Source organism: Xiphophorus maculatus, chromosome 11, assembly GCF_002775205.1.
Source record: "Xiphophorus maculatus strain JP 163 A chromosome 11, X_maculatus-5.0-male, whole genome shotgun sequence".
Lineage (NCBI taxonomy): Eukaryota > Metazoa > Chordata > Actinopteri > Cyprinodontiformes > Poeciliidae > Xiphophorus > Xiphophorus maculatus.
In genome coordinates this window covers 18,557,690-18,578,412 of record NC_036453.1, presented here as the reverse complement: position 1 = coordinate 18,578,412, position 20,723 = coordinate 18,557,690, and the positions used below count along the sequence as shown (strand labels likewise).

The 20,723-nt window shown below is 36.9% G+C and overlaps 1 protein-coding gene across 2 annotated transcripts in view; it reads right to left on the bottom strand.

Moving 5' to 3' along the window:
* Positions 1-14,169, bottom strand: part of LOC102231182 (serine/threonine-protein phosphatase 2B catalytic subunit alpha isoform-like) — a 28,668-nt gene extending 14,499 nt beyond the window's left edge. The window contains exons 1-6 of one of the 2 annotated variants that reach the window (XM_005805829.2): positions 13,820-14,169; positions 6,473-6,673; positions 1,467-1,591; positions 1,262-1,373; positions 861-1,006; positions 627-766 (exon numbers count right to left, since the gene is read on the bottom strand). In XM_005805829.2, the coding sequence (XP_005805886.1) occupies positions 627-766; positions 861-1,006; positions 1,262-1,373; positions 1,467-1,591; positions 6,473-6,673; positions 13,820-13,874 (779 nt within the window). In that variant the 5' untranslated portion in view covers positions 13,875-14,169. The remainder of the gene's footprint in view (positions 1-626; positions 767-860; positions 1,007-1,261; positions 1,374-1,466; positions 1,592-6,472; positions 6,674-13,819) is intronic. The other variant, XM_005805827.2, reaches the window with a different exon arrangement.
* Between the last annotated feature and the right edge of the window lie 6,554 nt (positions 14,170-20,723).

The following is a 20,723-nucleotide window of genomic DNA, read 5'->3' as shown; positions in this document are numbered from 1 at the left end:
TCTACTAGCTTTTATTGAATGTAAGGTGGTGTTGTACTACAGGTACCATGTTGTCCTGTACATGGTACAGGACAACATGTACCATGTTGTCCTGTCTCTTTTTCTGTTTACTAAGGTAACAGAAAAAAAAAGGCCAGAAAAAGGCCTGGAGTGGTGGTACTCTTTCTTTAACCCTCTGATGCATGACATATTGACTACACAGTCCTCCATGAGTGGGTCTTTTTGGACCCGTGTTTAAATCAATGTGTTTTTATGCTACTTTTTTCATTTTGATTCAAAATAATATTTAGTATGACACTTTCTGCTTTGTTTTCTCTGTGCATATTGTTAGCAATGATATCAATTGAAAATGAGGTGCATCAATGGAGTATCCTTGCAGGACACGGACTAATTATGTCATTAGTGATTTTTTTTATGCAAAATAATTCAGGTAAAATCTGAGTTGTCCATGTTTTTAACAAGAGACCGAAGTAGTCTAGCTTTTTTTAAAGAACCTAAACAATAACAAAGACTGTAAAATAGCTATTCACTGCCAAACAAGAATTTACAAATCAGATATAAAGTTCACCACTTTTAACCTCCTTTGGAGGTTACCCTCAAACCCACATTAATCTTGTGCTGCTCACCTGTAGAAGTAGGAGCAACCTCGCACTGTGTTGTGGCTGAAGTATTCCTGGGTTTTCTCATTTCCAAAGTCTTCCAGAGGATCAGACCAGAGCAGGTCACACATGGGCCCAAACGCTGGTGGCTCTTTGAACCGATCCAACTTAACATGAAGAAGAGAAACGTTTTAAGGCAGAAAAACCACAAAATTAACAAAGCACTACATGGCAGATGCCATTCTACTGTTTCCCCGTTACCTTTTTAATGTCATCTAAGGTGTGTATTTCAGGTGAGAGTCCTCCATGGACACACAAAAACTGCTGGTTCATGAGTGCAGCCAAAGGAAGGCAGTCAAATGCATCCATACATGAGTCATACACCTGCTCTGAGTACTTGATTTTACCTAATAGACAAAACAATGGATCAGCTGCACGTATGAGAATGTATGCTAAATCTCAACTCCTATTTTTCACTAAAACATTTAGCTATCAACATAAAATGTTCATCTGTTGACAGAAAACTCCAGCCTTTCAAACTGTCACATGTGCTAGACTGTAGTGGATTAGCTCCTTCAGACATGCTGCAGGCTATACAAGAGCATTTCAAGACTAGAAGAAAAGCCTCAAAAACAACGCATTGGATCCTGCGAGGTACTCACATTCTTGTTTGAAGGTGAAATATTCTGTCAAATGTCTACATTCATGATTTCCACGAAGTAAAAATAGTGTCTTTGGATAGAGGATTTTCAGCGACCAAAGGTATAAAACACACTGTCAGAGCAAACAGACAAGCATAGATTTAGTTATTTTAGAGCAAGGATTGATTGCTTTTAACTTTTAGCATATACAAAAATATATCCTCACCTCAATACTGAAGTAGCCACGGTCAACATAGTCCCCGAGGAACAGGTACCGTGTTGTGGCTGGCGATCCTCCCACTTCAAACAACTTCATAAGATCAAAGAATTGACCGTGGATGTCCCCACAGACTAGAAAACGAGCAAAGGAAAAAATATGGTATGGAATTAAATTTTTTCCTCTGAATGTTACTTTTTTGACCACAGGAACTTTGTTAAGTTTGCCAAAAAATGTCCTGAATTATATAAACATAAAGAATTCCTTTAAATTAGAGATATATCAACAATTTTTCATATTATTTAAATGCATACATTTTAGTTGTGTTTGCTTTGTGTCTACTGTTAGTTCAATCTAATAATCTATTTAAGGAAAACACAGGCCTCGTTATTAGTATCCTTTCAATTGATACCAACCAATTGAAATGATTAGTATCATTTCAACAGCTTTTGTTGGATCTTATCAGACCTAACAAAAACAGGTAACCGGCAATTGAAGAGTTTTTTGGAGTATTTTTTGTGATATTGGTTTAGTAAAAAATCATGAAAACCAGAAAGGCATTTTCCTGTTGGTGAAATCGGATTTTATTATTTGGGAGATCAAAAAGTACTTTGGAGGGAGATGAAGCTTTTACATCCCTTGATGCCCAGCAGTAGGAAAACTTGCAAAGGAAATCAGTGTGACTCCACAGTCAGCCTGAGTCAAGCGTCTCCATGGTAACAAACTGTTCCACTGACCAATGAACGGTGATATGAACTTAAAATCCTTTCTCGTGGTAATATGTATCATTTAATGAGGTGAAAAGCAATGACAATAAATGTCTAATAATCCATCAATTTCTTTGTCATAAATCGATCAAGTATAAGATTCTTTTGTCTGGCTAACATTTCTGCAGTCCTTTAAGTAACAATTGGAATATCAAAAAGTGTAGTCTGTTTTTAAGCATGCCATTGTTTTCCTTTAATTTGTTGAACAATTATAATGTTTTTTGCTTGTGTTTTCACTTCTAATTATATAAAGCACTTTGAATTTTGTTATTAAAAATGAGCTGCACAATTAAAATTGCTTTATCTTGCATATTACTGGGGTCAAGGTTGTGGCATTCCCAGTGTTCAACTGCAGAATAACCAGGTCCTTTTGCAGTGGCATTAACACTGCAATGTCACCGCAACTGACCTAACCGGAGATGTATGCCGCATGACATGTCCCTAATGGTGGAATAACAAGGATAGACCAAAAAGTAGGTCAATTTATCAGATTCAAGCATAAATGACAAAATCTTTGGCAGCCTGACTTATCTTGATCATATTGAGCGTTCCTCTATATCATAGAAAAGAAATGAAGATTTGTAATAGTGAAAAGTGTATATTAGAGATAAATCAGCAGATCAGACCTCAACAGATGCCAAAAATCAGTTTTTACCAGAACAAACTCTCAAGAGATCATCCCTAATGTTGATCAAAAAGAAAAACAATGTATTACATAGCTTACATCTAATCACCAGGAAAATACAAACAGGTATTCAGAGAGGAAGTCAAAAACAGGCATACAGAAAGCAGTATGACCTCAAAAATCCATCCTATTGGAAGCACTGCATTATTTTATTCATTTAAAATAGACAATACACACACATTGGTGTAAACCAGATGCCTTGTGTTTAATCTTTATAGCAAACCTGCTAATTTTTAGCACCTGTTCACAGGAAGCTTTTGTTCATATAAAAAGAAAAAGGTAAAGAAAGGTAAAATAAGCATAAATAAATGACAGAAGGCAAAATTGATCAATAATGTTTGTTAAAATTTCCCATGTGAACAGGTCTGCCCAGACTTAAACCACTGCTCTAGGTCTGTACCTCGCCAGCATTACAATGAACATGTCAGTTTTAGTGTAGAAATGTAGGAAATTGTTTTAAAGGGCTTTACCCATCCTCTGCAGATATCTGCTATGCCATCAAAGAACCATGTCATCTTTTTTATCATCAGTCTTGCAATGACATGGGATAACAACAAATCACAATGACAATAGTCGAGGTGTAAATACGAATTCTGACCCATCTCATGCAATCCGTCTGCCACGTGCAATAATGTGTTGAAACAGACGTATAAATCTGTGTGTATGCAGATCAGAAGATATCTATGCAGATACAGTGACAATAAAATCATGGTGCTGATGTTTGTAAACAACAAAGCAGAGCACATTATTGGTGCTGAGATCATCAGTGAGTAAAGGAAGATTTTGTCCATTCAATATGGCTGTTGTTTGTACAAAATGTAAAAAAAAAACAAAAAAACATTTATAGTTTGGAAATAATGAGGATGATTTGTGCCACTGACGAGACCTTTAAATAATTATGGAAGTACTTTGAGCAATTACATTGAGGACATGATGGTAATGAGATATTTCTGTGGTCTTTAAGGCCTCCTTTCTCTACTTCTGAGAAATGAGAAGCGCAAACCTCAAAGGGGTAGAAGAAACCCAAGCCCCCAGGGAGATGTATGCTTTTTCACAGCGAACACTATGGCTCTGGAGTGCAAACCTACATCTCATTTTCTTGCTGCCTTCAATTTTTCATTATCAACTCGCTCTGTCTCGTTCTCTCCTGCTCATCCTCCATCTCCTCTCGCTTTTCCGTCTCCCCTATCAGCTCCACAGTGGCCTTCGCCCACTCAAAGCTCAGAGCAATGTGTGTGGGAGACTGCTTGTGTGACTAAAGCAATCAAACACACACATGCGCACATAGGTGCAGGCCCATGCACAAACACCCATGTATTACATGCAGGCGAAAGCCACATTGAAATTCAAATGCAGCCGAGCTCACAAAGATACAAAACAAACGTACAAATGCCCGCACACAATACCTTTACAGATTTTCCACCTCAATACGTTCAACATCTATTTAGACCAAGAGGCTGAGGCCTGAAGATGTGATTTTCATCAGCTTGTCACTTCTGAAAATGTTGAGCTGATCATGAGCTATTTAATTAATACTGGTGGTTAGATGTATATTTAATATCATGCATCTCGTCGTATTAAACATGCTTGTGAAAGGAAACAAAGCATTAACAAACCATGTGAAGTGGTTTCAAATCAAATGTCCAAAGAACTAACTCTTTGGGAATCAGAGGAAATTTAAAACAACGATTTGCATAAAACGTGCCCTTATTAAGTACACACTCAGTCCTCAAGACCTGCCATCCAACAACTTTTAAGAGTCTCCTGACTTCAACACACCTGAATTTCTACACCATCAGTCATTCCGCTTTGTAGAGGCCTGGTAATGCTTAGTTAATTTGATTCAAGTATGTTGGAGAAGGGATGCACCTAAAAGTTGCATGATGGTAGCTCTTTAAGACTGGACTTGGGCAACACTAATGTAAACTGTATGGGTATTGGTTAAAGGGTCAAATTCACAGTGTCACGCTAAGTCATAATAGGGTGCATGACTTTATCCATGATTTCACCATCTGGTTTCCATCCATCCATCCATCCATCCATCCATCCATCCATCCATCCATCCAAATGGAAATGTTAAAAGCACTTCCCAAAATGATAAAAAGAGGTGAGTTCTGCTGGATAAGTCTAAAACAACATTTATTTATTTTTTAAAATTATGGCGTAACTACACGTCTGTTGTTTATTTATTTATTATTATTATTATTATTATTATTATTATTTTAATAATAGGCCAATGCTGCAACGGACAAATAAGCTGCTATGCTATTTCTTGTCCTATGTTTTATGTTGGTATATTTACAAAACAATTATTTGTGGGTCTAAATGTAAAGAAATAACATTTAGACAGAAATTAGCAACTCAGGAATAAGAGTTGCTAATTCCTGAAATAGCAGTTTTTATTAAGTCTATAAAGTCTTTCTGTAAATGGTGTAAAATATAAAATTTGCCATAGACTGAAAATGTCTCCATTAGCTTCCTTTTAGTCCAGTAATCTCTGTTTTCCTACATCAAAACAATCAACGCAAAACTACTTAAAATTTAAATCTGACCAGGGCAACATCAATAAAGCTCTCCTGGTAAGTTCCTATCTGAACCAAACATCGACTGGCCTGAAACAATAACAAAGATCAAAAGAAGGAGGCATGCTAAAAATACTCATCCTGAACAACACCAAAGAACAGACTGTCTACGATTATTCTCTACAAACTGTTGCCCCAGGGCCAAAATCAATAACTAGATAGTGCGTGCTTTATTTTTAAGACTCAGTTTCAACTTTGGAGTTATTATTTCTTCCTTCTTCAATAAAACTACTGCAACCCTCTACATCCGACAATAACTCGAATCCTCGTCCAGGTTTGTTTGGTTATTTTAAATATTTGAATTATTAACATGACCGCAGATAAGATTACATTTAGCAGCTACATTCTTACTGCCATTTCCAGACTAATGATGATGAACACACATCTACCTCATTTGAGAATGATCTATTGTCTTTCCCATTTTAAAGAGTAGCTAAGTAAAAAGCTATTCTACAGCAAGGACAAATAAATTGAAGAATTACTCATTAAATGCTCCTCAACAATGATGCATATAAACAAAGAATATACATCAGATCAGTGACTAGGATGTACAGCAACATGTCAACGATATATGTGATTTGGATAACTGCTGAAACAGATGTATGCTAAATTTACTGGGAGACATCAGCCTCAATTGTACATGACCTTTTTAGATAATTGTTCCCTGTTTGTGGGTGAAAATAAACACCAGGAATGATTTAAATAGGATTGAAAGAGGTACACAAAACTGTTTAATAATAAAACAGCCTAATAATAAATTGACTAGCTTTAATTTAGGTAAGTAAGCTCCATGGCTTTGATGCAAAACACGCTAAATCACTGTCAGAAAGAGCCCATTTTCAAACTATGACATATCAAAACATATGTAGTGAATTACAGTCTTTCATATGTTTAACTAAAGATCATAAAAAAATAGTTCCAGGTTTAGCCTAATTCAGCTTGCCATGAAAAGCTGGCAAACATCCCTAAACCATGTGATACCTGTGACTGGTGCCTCAATGTCGAGAATAGTTTTCTCCTGACGGAGGATGGCTGCTCCCTCATTGATGATTCGAAGCGCTACAGCTTCCTCCACACGGCCCTCCTTGGTCAGGTGAGCCTTCAGCAGATCTACGCGAGGTTTGCCTTCACAGTCGAACACTTCCTTCATTGTAAGGCGGTGGCTCAAGGGGAAGGGGACAGCTAAGGAAGGACAGAGCATAGAGGCAAAAGTTGCAATTCAAATAATTGGCATACAACAGAAACATCAGTAACTGTTAGTGCTACTGACAATCCAATTATTAAATGATTTGTTTATAATGTATGATATTCACAAGAAGATCTGCTTTTTAATGCAATGTATTCCAGTGCAGATGTGGAGTTTTGTGTTTTCTGATTCCTGCATAAAACATTCAAGCAATTGGTTCACTCTTCCCGGTTTTCTAAAGTGTGTGGTCATTAAATCTGCACCAGTCACCTACCCACCAGACAGTTTGTGAAACTGTGAAATTCAAGCACAGATCATTACTTCGGTGATGGCAGGCAAGGATTATTGTTATTATTTTAAAATTTGCAGATGATCCATGTGACTTCTAGTTTCTGGGCACATATACAAACATTAATCTAGATATGCAGAAAAAGTGTCAAAAGAATGAATAATTTACATGGGAAGAAAATGTAAGTCCAGTTGCTAATTTACATTAGTGAGAAACGAAGGCACCAACACAGCCTTACTGGAAACACACACACATATGTTATAAGTCAAAAACAATATTAAACTCAGAGAATGAGCAATTGAATGTGTGCCAGATTTCTGCAGTGTGCAACTAACAAGGCCACTCAGCACAGCCAAAGAAAAAAAAGACAAAGAAAGAGGCTCTGAACTGAATGTGGTGAAGATGGTCTTTAATAATGAATGCTAAACTAGAGAAATCTCAAAGACACTACTCCTGGGATAATAAGGCAAGCCCCTGCAAGTGGAGTTAAAGGGCCTAAAATTTTTCACAGGGCGCAGTGTGTATCTGTGATGGCGACGTGTGCTTTGACACTTAACCAGCAAGTACAAAGCAGCGTTGAATGCACTGCAGAGGAAGTGAATGAGCCCACTACATATAACAGCACTCAAAAATCAGTTCATTTTTTGTAAGCAGTATAAAAAGCGGTTATCAGTTTAAAACATGAAGAAACAAACTATGATATATGAAGCAAAATCGCCTTATTTCTGCAAAGTTAGCACACAAATTAGAAAAAAGAGCGGGAGGAAGTGCACACCTTACTTCTCAGTAAGTCATTTGTTACTTATAAACATTCTTTGTTGTTATATTTCATATAGTTTAAGATTTTTTTAAAGTAAGGTTTTGTCTAACCCTAACCCTACCCTAGCCTAGGTAATGCTCTGAAGCTAATACTCCAAACCAACTTGAAACTAAAAGCTAGTCCAAAGGGCCAAAGTTAAAAGTCTGAAGCTAAACAACTAGTTTGAGAGCAACAAAGCTCATGTTCTGAAGCTAGATGGAACATGTAAAAGAATTTATTAGCCTAAATGTTTAATATGGTAGACTAAATATCATTCAAACCACTACAATGTTTTTTTGTTGTTTTTTTTTACACCACTTTACGTTCACATCAAAGGGTTACTCTGTGTTACAGTTACTCTGTTCTCAGCATGTTTCACACAGAAAAATTATTTTTGGTGCACCACCTCCAACGTCCACTTCTTGAGGAAATATTCACAGATACTGTCCAGCGCAAACATAGTGACAAGTAAAAAGCTCACAAAATAGTCTTAGCATACTATGTTGAATAAAACAATATTAATATTTGTCTGAACTTTAACTCTTGCAAATGTTTGGTTAAATAGCAGTGTACTTTTTTTATCTGATTGTTTTAGTGTGGATTTGTAAAAGTCAGTAAATACAAATTTAGTGTGATTTTCTAATCCAGTGCCATTGCAGGACCTCTGACTTCATACAACTGTAGGTTACCACAACGTCTCTCTGTCCAACAGCAATGCAATCTTAATATTGTTTATTTCTAGATTTTTATTTATTCTTTGCTTTTTACTAAACTGAAATGACATTGAAACGTAATGTTAATGAAATACACTGACCACAGCTTTAGCAATTTAGAACAATTTGTTCCACAATTGGAACAATTTTGGACAAAAATCTGGATATAAAGAAACTTGATAATAAAATATGCCCATTCTATTGTGCTTTATTCATTGCACTCAAATTGTAGAGCCAAAAATTAAAAGCATGCAAGTAAAGAATAAAAAAAATAACAACAATATTCACATATTCATATATTTCTTTTTTCTTTCATAAATTAGAACATGCTTTGCTTTTTGATTATTATATTGTAAAAATCTTGTAAATGTAGCTCCTAATTCTTCTAAAACAGTTTATCATAAAATTATTAAATCAATTCCTAATTCTATGAGAAAAAAATGTACTCGCTGCGTATTTACTCAAAATGCATTTAGCCTATATTTTTATAATAGTCTTCTTAATATGGGTAATAACAATAAAATCCTAAATATAATATCCCTGCATCTTATGTAATATTCTTCCACAACACCTCCTGCAGAAGCAAAGGCACATTATACAAGTACACTGATATAGATGTGTGGTGCAGAGATGAAAAGCTGACTTCTGCTCAGCGCCAAGCTCAGCTGAGCTATGAAATACTGTATGTTGCCGGGCAACAGCAGCAGCAGCGGCAGTGGCAATAGCAACAGCAGTTGAGTGCTGGAGTGCAGCCAGTGGTGCTCCAGAAAACTGCAGTTTGCACTGGAGGTTCACATAGAGACAGTGATTTATTAGACACGGTCAGGCAGCTGACAACACAAATTTTTCAATCAGCTTTGAATAAAACTTGCGTTGTATTGTGCTCATGATGCCTGACAAATATTCCTAAGACAGGTTATCATGCTGAATAATTGAAAAAAATAAGAAGAACCATATATGTGATAGATATTATTGCAAAAGAGGGATCCTGGATCCTATTAGGAAATACTGTATAGCCCCAAGTGATTGGACTGACTAGAATTGGTGGGTGTCAGGTTCCCTTCACACCTCCATGTGCAAGGTCTACTCTGTAAGATATTCCACTATTTGAACCTCCAAACAAAATGTATTTATTACATTTAGCAAACGCTGGTCTACGTCTAGCTAGTCAAACTATTTCATCAGTGTGACTGTCATTAGAAGTGACTTTAGGATGAAGGGACAAGTGACAAAGTGAGGAAAGATTGTGCACATGTAGAAATATAGCCTCCTGCCTGTTGATGCTAACAGTTCAGCAGAACATCAAACTGTACTGGCCAGCAGAAACCAACGCATACACGTTTGTCAGATCAAACGTGTATGTGAAAAAACAACTGAAGACAAACCTAGTTTGCTTTAGGTAAAAGCTATGCCCACAAGGATAAAAATATCCCCGTCTCACATAGTGAGTGCACCAGAACATAATAACTCACTATTGTCATGATAGCAAACTTTGATCAATTGATGCCACTCTGATTCAGTTCTTTATGACTTTTTCTTTTTTTTTACATTTGGCACTCTGGGAATTGTAAAAAGAAAGGCTTGTCTCTTCAAAGCTGAATACCAAAATAGGAAAAGCAGATAAAAGTGACAAACAGGAATATCCGCAAGCCTGTCAAGAAATAACAAAACCTATTGCATGTTTTAGAGCCTCTAGAACTGGGGTGCCCAAAGTTGGTCCTTGAGGGCAGGCATCCTGTATGTTTTAGTTCTCTCCCTGGTGATAGTAGCAACCTTTTCAGCATGTTAATGTTCTTCTTAGGCCTCTAATGAGCCATCATTGGATCCAGGTGTGTAAAACCAAGGAGAGAACTAAAACATGCAGGATGCCGGCCCTCCAGGACCGACTTTGGGCACCACTGCATCTGGAAAATGACTCGAACTTGGATTTGAGTAAATGTTTTCCTATTTTAAATGGTCAGATAGTTTCCACAAAACACACAAGTAATAAAACTGAAACAAATGCATAACATGTTCAGAGTTTCCGACTCCTCAAAGTGTTTTGGTGTTACATGTTCATGTTACAAAAGCAAAGCGTTTCAGTCAGAAAGCTGGCTGTGTGCCTGTGCTGATATGGACTTTCTGTTTGCTTCACACTTTTTTTCAACTCTTGGTCAACAGTCATTTTTGTTGTTCAAATTGCCAATCATCCTTAGATATACAAGTGATCACATGGCTTCCCTCCATAATACGCACAATATTAGTAAATCATGCCGTGGTGATATCACATGCGGTTAATCCCCATTTTCCTTCGATGTTACTCAATTTCTTCTAATTCTGTGTAATTTAGTATTTTTGATAAAATCAGCTACATTGAAGAATCAAGAGGGTCATTCTCACCATTATTTCCTTACAGGTTTTCCATTATTTCAGTTTTAATTTGTGCCACATAAGAAAGGAAAAAGCATTTTTGGTTGAGTATGTTGGTTAAAATTCACCAAGTCCTCTCTGCCAATGCAAAAAAGATATTGACTTTGTTTTGGTGTTGTTTATTGGCATGGATGATTGGGGCTTGAAGAGACAAGCTAGTCTCTGATACATTCTGCTCAATGTAAACATATGATTGCAAATGGTTGCAGTGTCACATCTTGATACGTATCTGCATTGAGATTACCTGCAATAATGATAAATGTTGGTTTTTTGTTGGGGTTTTTTCAGCAAGAGAAAGGCGACTCCACGCCAGCATACTGCCTCTAGGTTCCACCAAAACCATTTGGGATTCCCATTGGATTTAGCATCTTTTTCAGATGAACAACGCGCATACTTAGCTCTTTTATTTAAATGTGGCAACATCCAAAAGGAAATAAACAGGTGCTATTAGATTACAATAAGAGATACTGTATGTCAAAGAGCAACATTATGACAAAGAGAAAAAAACAACAACCAAACACTGGTTTCATTTGTTTTGTTCTAAGTTCATGTTTATGAGCAACAATTTCAGTTTACTGTTCAATCAATTACTTAATTAATTCATATATTGTTTATTTATTGAACAATATAATGAATTGTCTACATTCCCAGTGTGGTCATGTGCAGTGTATACAGTCATATCTAATAATTTAGAGGCTCAGACATTAAACCCACACATTAGAAATGTTTTTACTGATAAAATGTAATCTTATGTTTTTATTAGGTGTAAGTGTAAATTAATCATAAATACAAAATTAAAGGCTTATTAACATTAGTCTTGTGTATTTAATTTATATAATGTGTTTTTGTGAATGGATATATTGAAAGGAATTAACTTTTCAATAATATTTTTAATTCATTGAGTATGACACCATTTCCCCAACTGCAATATTAATTTTAATGTTGCAACCTGATAAATAGACATAAAAGTAATTTAGCACACACTAATATTTGAAAGATAAGCTAACTGCAACACCCTGTGCAGCTCAACTCTTAAATATATCCTTTATGTGAATATTTCATTTACAACTATCAGAAAATAAAATGTAATCAGATATGCATTGATGAGATACTACTTCTTTAAAACAAGTTAGTGGGTTGGTTTCAGCCAGTTCATTAAAAAAAAAAAATTTAAGCCCTAAATAATATTTAATTTGGGGATACCTCCAGTAAAACAGCAGGAATAAGACAACTGTTATTTTACTTTTATGTATTTGTTTAAACGATAACCCTTTGACATGTAACGGGGATTCTTAACACACACATTTTTTTCTCTCCGTCCTTAATATTTTATTTCTTTGGTTTAGTTTTGAGGACCTCTAACATTGCATTCACAAGAACTAAAATAAAAGGCTTTTAGTTAGAATGTGCAACTAGTACACATGTCCCGTCTAAGTTAAATTTCTGTTGGGTTACCCATCAAGCCAGAAGCACCAAGCAGTGACCAAGTTTACTTATGCCTTGATCTGTCCCTGCATTGGGATATCTACTTTGCATGAACTGCGATGATGACACATTTTTAATATACTGTGCTGCTGCCTTGGCAATATGAAGAAAAATTTTGTGGGTCAAAAATTTTTCTTTAGAATGCCTTGTATGTCTGTAACGGTTCATCAAACTAAATCACTTTGTCCATATATATTTTCTGTGTTTCATGTGGGCAATAAGGCTTTTTGCTTTTGTTTGCAGTCACAGCAGAAAACAAACTACTCTACACAAAAGTTGGAATCCATGCAACGTATGAATTGGCACTAAATGAAAGTGCTGTTTTGGTGTCTCTGTTATGGAATCTGGACAACATTTCATCATATCTAGTTAAAAATCTTGGCTTTAAACCTGAACTGACAGATTCTTCTCCACCCATTTTCGTTTCCAATCAACAGTAGAAGTTAAGTATTGTGGTTTCTTATTGGTTATATAATAAAAATACTGCTTGCAGTACGAGCTTTGTTGGTGAGTGGGTGTATCTGGCAGTGTGAGGGGCAGCAGAAGCAGCTGTTCTTCCATTCACGCAAGAACCACCTATTAAAATAAAAGTTAACTTTAAGCTTATATTTGATGCTTCAATAGATAATTATCACAAATATGTAGCAGTTCATATTCCTGTGTTTTCTTCAAATCTTGGGCCTATAGTGGTTCTAATGCTGATAGATCTGCTAGGCCATCCTGATAATGCACTGGACTGTATACTATAGAAATACATCCATGCACAGTGCAGATGCATGCTCAAAATGAGCTGGGCCAAGTGAGCTATGGCAACTGTGAGGACCTCATCATCCCACATCGATCAGTTCCATACATGCCTTTTTTTTCTTCTTCTTCTTCTTTATTCCCCCTAATCAAATGAAAATGTGACTCACTCCTGGTAAAGTATATCCCATTAAATGTCAATTTCATGCCCCCTTCCTCCTCCGCTGCCCCCGTTAAAGTCCACGAAATCCTGCTGCATCACTGCTCCAGCTTCTGCCACAAAGCTCGCCAACTGAGCTTTTCTTCCTCCTCACTTCTCCTGCCTGCTACAGCCTACACGCTATGTTACTGTAAAACCGAGCAGCAGCAGCAGAAAAAAAAAAAAAAAAGATCCAGTTAGATCGTGGAATGCATGCATATTTATATACAGATATATGTTTGAGCAATGCTTCGTGCTTTATGCCTACTGACTTCCTTGGGGGAGGGCTTGTGCAGCAGAGAAACCTGGGATTGTTTATCAACATCAAAGCTTCTCTTGTCCACTATAACCTCCCAACCAACGCAACTTAATCAATCATTATGGCACGATGAAAATAACAGTAAAGGACACATTTCCCCCCCGCCCCCCAACCCCTTCTAACCGCAGCGCTTGAGATATTATGTAATGCAGCCACATCCGAGCGGAAAATGTAGGCTAACTTACATTTTACCACCCGATCGGTGGGGTTTAAGACGGTGTCAGCGTTAGACATCTTCATGGGCAGTTGCCGTCCTCGAGGCTGAAGCAAAATTTCCCTTCACCCCGAGCTCTCCTTTGCGGGATTTTACTCTCGATTATTTCGCGTCGAAATGCGGATGATGCTGTGGCATCACTCACACGGTGTCGCGCCGGGTAGGACTGCTGCTCCCCACGCAGGGACAGAGGGATGCTGGCTGCTGGATGCTGCAGGACCTACTACTGCCGCGCTAAGCTGTTATAATGTGGGGGAGGATGTGTGGAGAAAGAGAGAGAGAGAGAAAGAGGGAGGGAGAGAGGAAGAAAGAGAGCGATGTGCACCATCCCGACATGGCGGTGGAGGGAACTCCCACGCAAATGTTTCACGGGACTGCCTGATGCTGCCATCAGATGGAGGGTGAGTTGGGGTTGCCCCCCACCCCCACGCACGCACGCACGCCGCAGAACCATATAATCCTGGTATTCTGGAAATGTGGTTGCGCAGCATGAGAAGCCTGCAGGCCGACTTGAATATTTTGAGGACTTTTTTTTTTTTTTTTTTGCAGCATCCACAGTAAATGCAGGTTGGTTCTGTACCCTGCACGCCCGCGGATAATTTTCTCTGGGTGGCGACAAAAACGTCAAATGAAATGTTTGTTGTCATGTGGGAACCTCAAATTTCAATGTGATTTATTGGAATGTTGTGTCATAAACTAGCGCATGGTGGTGTTTAAATGTGAGCTTTAAAGAATATTATACAATGTACTTTCAAAGCTATTAAAAAAAAGTTAAAGAAAAAACTGCTGTCAAAAGAAAACAAAGCACTTAAGCCAAATACGATGAATATTTGTTGTTGAGCCAACCAGTTTTTATTCCCCAACCTCCCCTTCACTCCCTGAAAATATAAACACTCTGAACAGATTTGAAATTTATATACGTTTTATATTTTTTACAGAATTTGGACATTGAGGGGTAAAAATGCCACAGTCGAATAAATACATAATTTGCCAGAGAAATATTTAAACATGTGACAATTTAAAGTATTTGTGAATGCATTGAATAAGTTAAAAAAGTATTCACAAACATCTACAAATGTGCAAAACAAAGGCAATGTGCAATCTTAATTCATCCAAAGTATCATTTTTCATGGGAACCTTCTTCTATTAAGTGGTGCAACAGAGAAGACAAATGTTTTACCTGATTTATTTGACTGCATTATGCCCTGAAACTGGAAACCACACAATGCCAAACACTGACTGGCTGGACGTCAACATCATTTAATGGTCTATTAGTCTAATGAACTGAAGGACAAGCTATAATTATAGTTAACTGAAAACTGATTAAAAATCAATCTAGTGCAGAATAACTGTAAAACATACTTCCCCTGCAAATAATTTGAAAGTAATTTTCACAAATCGAAGCAATTTGGATCAATTTGCATTCAGATTGAGTTTAGCAGAGTATGAAACTTCTGGCCTATGGAGTTGGTTCTGCTGTCTGCAAGGCAAATCAGTCAAGCAGAGGCCGTCAAAAGTTCCTCAAGATAAGTTTTAAAGGACTCAGCTGAAGCAGAAAATCTAGTCATCTGAGTTCGTTAGAGCTTTATCAATGTAGGTCTACAATAGAGGCATTTCAACCATTCTTTTTTTTTAGTGTGAAACACAAAGGCAACAAACGTAAAAAACTAAAAAACTGAGGGGTTTTCTTTTTAAAGCTGTCAACAAACGTCATGTATAATTCTTGCTGTTTACTTCACTACTCCAGTTATCAGAATTAGAATTAATCTAAATTAGTTGGTTCCTGATACCTACCACTTTGGAGTAGAGGCTGGAACCAATACAGAAGCTTACAGATTCATCTATTCCACAATCCAAACTAGTTTTAATTTGTGTTTGTTGTGTTTACAATCATTGTCCTGTTGGGAAATCCAAATGTGTCACTGGTGTGGACTCTGTTATCCAGAACATGTCAATCCTAAGAACTTAAGCAAAAGGTATCTGGACTTCTTCATAAGAATATTATTGTGTCCAAGTTTTAAACGTCCCCCGTTGGCATTACTCCCACCAGTTTGCACAAACCCCCAGCATGATACTGAAGTTCCTGAAAACTTGTTCAAAGCCTCACATTGACTCATCTGAAAATACTTGACACTGTTGTTACATATTTCAATCTCTCTTTTGTAAAAGTTTTCTCCTCAATACAATTTTTTATTTTCATCCGAAGGTGACTGCTTTGGTCAGACGTGCCAGCAGGATATCAAACGTCAATCAAACATACTGGCAGAATTAAAATCAATTCTGAAAAAATATCCGTCATGTTTTAGAATCAACATGGAAGTTTTTTAGGTTTCTTTGTGATGTTGCATCACTTTTTTAGTACTGGTCAGTGAGGAGAACTAGAGGGCAGAGCTCCACCAAGTTACAGAAAAGGGCCATTAACCATAGTTTTTATATAAGCAGCATTTCAAATACACAGCTTTAGACTTTAAGATGATGTCAGTGTTTGATATTTTTAGTTTATTAGTGAGCTGTGAACACAATTTAACTTGTTTGTCTTATTGGAATAAAACTACATGAGAAATGGGGTGCAGTTGAACCACTGACCTTTCAACAAAGTCTGCAGGACCCTGGTTCAAGACAGATTTTTCAACAATTTGTCCCCAATTACAACAACAAGCACATTTTGGTATTGCAAAGACATCTGAAACTAAATGAAAACAGTTCCCTTTGTTACGTGTCATTGAGTTTTGACATTACAGACCAGTTTTATCTCTAAAGAAATGGTTTGCAATGGACTTGTTTTCCCATGGTGTCAGATATTGCCATGTTCTGTATTCATTAGGCACACTATTCATTAGGTGCCTATAGGTTATGTTGAATATGTTATAGAGAGACATCCCATCACAGTACCATCAAGAATATAGGAAGCTCCTCTGTAGCACCAAATCTGGTGCCACGATTGGTCAAAGTTCTGACCTCAACCTGTTGGAAATCTTTGGGCTTTACTTAAGATTTTGCCACAAATTTTCTCCCCACTGAGCTTACCAGACACGTGTAATAACTGTGCATCTGTGTGGTCATTACTGTGAGTCGCATAACAGCTGCTCTGAAACATGAGGAGGACTTTTCAGAGCTTGTGATGCTTAGTAATTATTGCTCTTGGCAATTAAAGCTGAGACCACAAAGCTGCTTTTGTTAACAGTTTTGAGTTCCGTTTTTTGTTTTTGCCTTGTTGATTTTCCATCATGCCTGGTATTTCACACATTGAACGGAGTTTTTCCAACAAGTGTAAAATAGTTTTGAAATGAAATTTAACGGCACCAAAGGCATTTTTTTTGCTCTCTCTCTCTTAATGATATAGTTGATGTGTCATAATAAATTCCCTTATTATAGGAGGAACACACAGTGCTACATTCTGCTCCTTTGAGATTATGAAATGTAAAAATAATAATAATAATAATAAAAAGCTGACAAAACTCTCAAGTTTTACCACAGCAGACTAAAAATCCCTGCTGCTGTCCAACACAAAGAAACAAACAGGAGTTGAATGTTTTTTATTGAATTTTCCCTGGGCGATCAGCGCTGCATCAGCAGGATAGCTGGTTTGATATTTGGAAGCTTTGATTTTTCTTTTTTTTTTAAGAATATGAAAGACTCATATGTCACGGTAAAGTGAAGAAAAAGACAGGAAATGCTTTATATAGCTCTAAGAATAGGCATGGACCGAACTATATGTGAAAATCTAAAGAAAAATGAACAATATCTGAGTGAAAATTCTTATTTATTCTGATCGTTTTTCAAATGTTGATGTTTGGATTCAAGATGAATAAATAACTATTTCTTACAATAAATAGTTATCGTAAAATAGCACCTCCTAAATCCTGTAAAGAGATAATGAAGTTTAAACATTTTTGGCAAATAGCCAGACTTGACGCATCATTTGGAGAATTCATTATTAAAATAAAATTAAGACACTGTTTATTTCCTTAAATAATAACAGAGACTAAATCACTAGGGTGTTTTCTAAGATAATATAAGAGGAGTTTTAATAGGAAAAAAAAACAATTGCTTAAAAACATGCAATGGCATAATGTCTACCACTAGATGGCGAGCTAACCTTTAACTTTCGTCTCTACAACAGCTGGTCTGCTGGATCTGACACGAGGGGCAGTGTTTTCCTGTTTACTGTGAGTCATGATCATTTGAGAAAGTAGTCACACCATTTAGGTGGCAGTACATGCAGCTGTTGTTGTGGCTTTGGCTTCTATTAGTCGTAAAAGTAAATAACTTTGTTTGTGTCAAATTGATGAAAGGGTAAGTTGCTTAAGTTCACTGCTCAGTAATGACACCAAAAATAAATAGCATTCAACCTCACCTTCAATAGAGAGAGGCCAATTATTCTGTTTTAGCATTTTGTGGTGAAAACCCATGTGTGCGGAAGGAAGACATGCAAACTCAACGCAGAAAGGTCCCACATTGAGATTTGAAGTTAGGACCTTCTTGTTGTCCCTCACTGTGGAGCCCTTGTTTCATACAATGCATGAAAGAAATGGTTTCAACTGTAGACAGAAAGCAGACAACCCCAATTTCACATTTGATATTCCCCTTAATTTCACAAGTTGCTCCAGTGACCTGTTGGCAACCAACATCTTCTGACCCCAACTTGAAAAACCAGTTGGTGGAAAGCAGTGCTGGCACAGCTGTGGAAGGACTTGCTGGTTGAAAGTCTCTTAATCATTTATAAGGTATCTTCCAGATCCAGGGCTGGTATAAACCAAAAAAAAAATAAATAAATAAATGAAAACCTTTTTTCTGTCAGTTCAAGTCCACTCATATGCTTTAAAGCTATTTTAACATAAAACTACAATCACTATTATGCTAGTCTCTTTAGAAGTTTATGGAAGTGCTCTTAAGATATAAGAGTAAATTAGATAAAATAACATTTTAATTTTTTATTCTAACCTTCTCAGTACTTTAAGAAATGCCAATTTGCAGCAGGTTGCATCTTCTTCAGGGCAATCTACGAAAGCACAAGCAATTTGCTCCCAGGTGGAGCCAAGAGGTGTACTTTATGTGCTCACTCTAACAGATGTTGCTCCATGCACAGTTCTGTCCTTTAAAGGAGCTTCATCTGCTGCTTATTTACAGCTGCAGGACAATTTGCTCCTTGATCATGTTATAGCTCTACTTTATACCTACATCTACATTGTTTCCTCCTCTCATTTCACACCTCCACCCAAACTATTTTCTTCTACATACATTGTTGCACCACTGAGTATCAAGTTATTTCACTTGGTAGTTACAGTTGCGTCATATACATCGACTGCTGTCGTAGTTGCTAAGAAATCTTTGCTTATTTCTTTTGAGCAAAAAGGCTTGAAATTCATCAACTTTGTGTTTGTGTGACGCAACCAAATTTTCAATATGTAAAGGTTTGTCGATGATCAACCCTCAAACAAGATGAAAATCGGTGGTGGCACCAAGCTTACAGCATCATCAGGTGCTAACCGACAAACTAATACATACAATAATGATTACAGTTTATTTTTAAAGATGCAAAATTGTGTCAATTTCCTCAACTTCAGTACACTTCCATCCTCATTCTTAGTCCAGTGGTCTGCCCCAATGAGGTGGATGGTTAGGGCATTTCCTCCAGGTGATTTCATTATTCTGTGAACCACACCTTCAGGAAGTTGACTTTAAAAAGAAAGAATGGTTAACAGTTTTCAAAATAAAAGTCAGATAATGGAATTGTGTGTACTTTCCATCATGTTTTCCTTACACAAAGCATGATGGGATTCATTCCTGACTGCTTTATGTTGTGTTGTATTTGCCCAATGCAGCAGATTACTGCAGATGGACAGAACAAAGGGTCTTAATTTACTTTTCTATGTTTGCTCCCTAATTCCTTCCTACAGATTTCTTCTGCTTTTGCTTTTTTCATCATACTTTTAAAATTAAAATTGTATTTGAGTGAAAAAGTGAAAGTGTCCTTTGTGAAAATATAATTGTCCCTCATAATAAATATTGAATTAACTGCATTTAACCACATTTTTTTATTTCAGTTTTATTAACCACACCAGGTCTGGTTAATGTCAGACCAGGAGAATCAAGAAATTATAAAATTTGAACATGGCTGATAGCATGAAGTGGGTAGAACCCCCCACCACCACCATGTTATGTAGAAAAAAAGCACCATGTTATGCTTAGAGTTTGTAAACTTAAATAATATAAAAGTGTAAAAGCAGATAAGTGTCAAGAATTGCAGTGGTGTGAGGTGGTGAGGCCGACGCTATGAGACCCAGGTGAGATGATTGATGGTTGTTTTAATGATAAATAAACGTCCAAACAGTCCAAAAATAGTCCACAAACACAGGCAGCACGGCTGAGCGGACGCCAGGGCTCAACGCCGGTAGCAACTGGTAATGAGTGGAAAGAACGACAGAGACTAGACGTCGAATGAGACGAGGACCCGACAAAGACACAGAGACACAGGTGACATTAAATACACAGGAGGTAATCAGGGAACGAGACACACCTGGGGAACAATCAAGGAGAGACAGGACAACACGGGACTCAGAGACACAGAAAAACTCAAAATAAATACACAGAGAACTCAGAACAACACAGAAAAAACCCAAATCCTCACAATAAGAAGCAAAGTCATTAGCATTCACCAGCTTGGGAAGATTTAAAGAGATTTCTAAAGATTTGGGACTGCAATAAAACAATTTCAGAAAAACATAGAACAGTTTTATTAAACATTTACGTTTACCTTTAAATGTATTCTTAAGGCTTTGTGATTATCTGAAACTTCAACCAGAAAGAACACAAGTTGAACACAAATTGACTACGTTTTAACCTAAGAATGGGCATTTGTCTGTAAATAATGA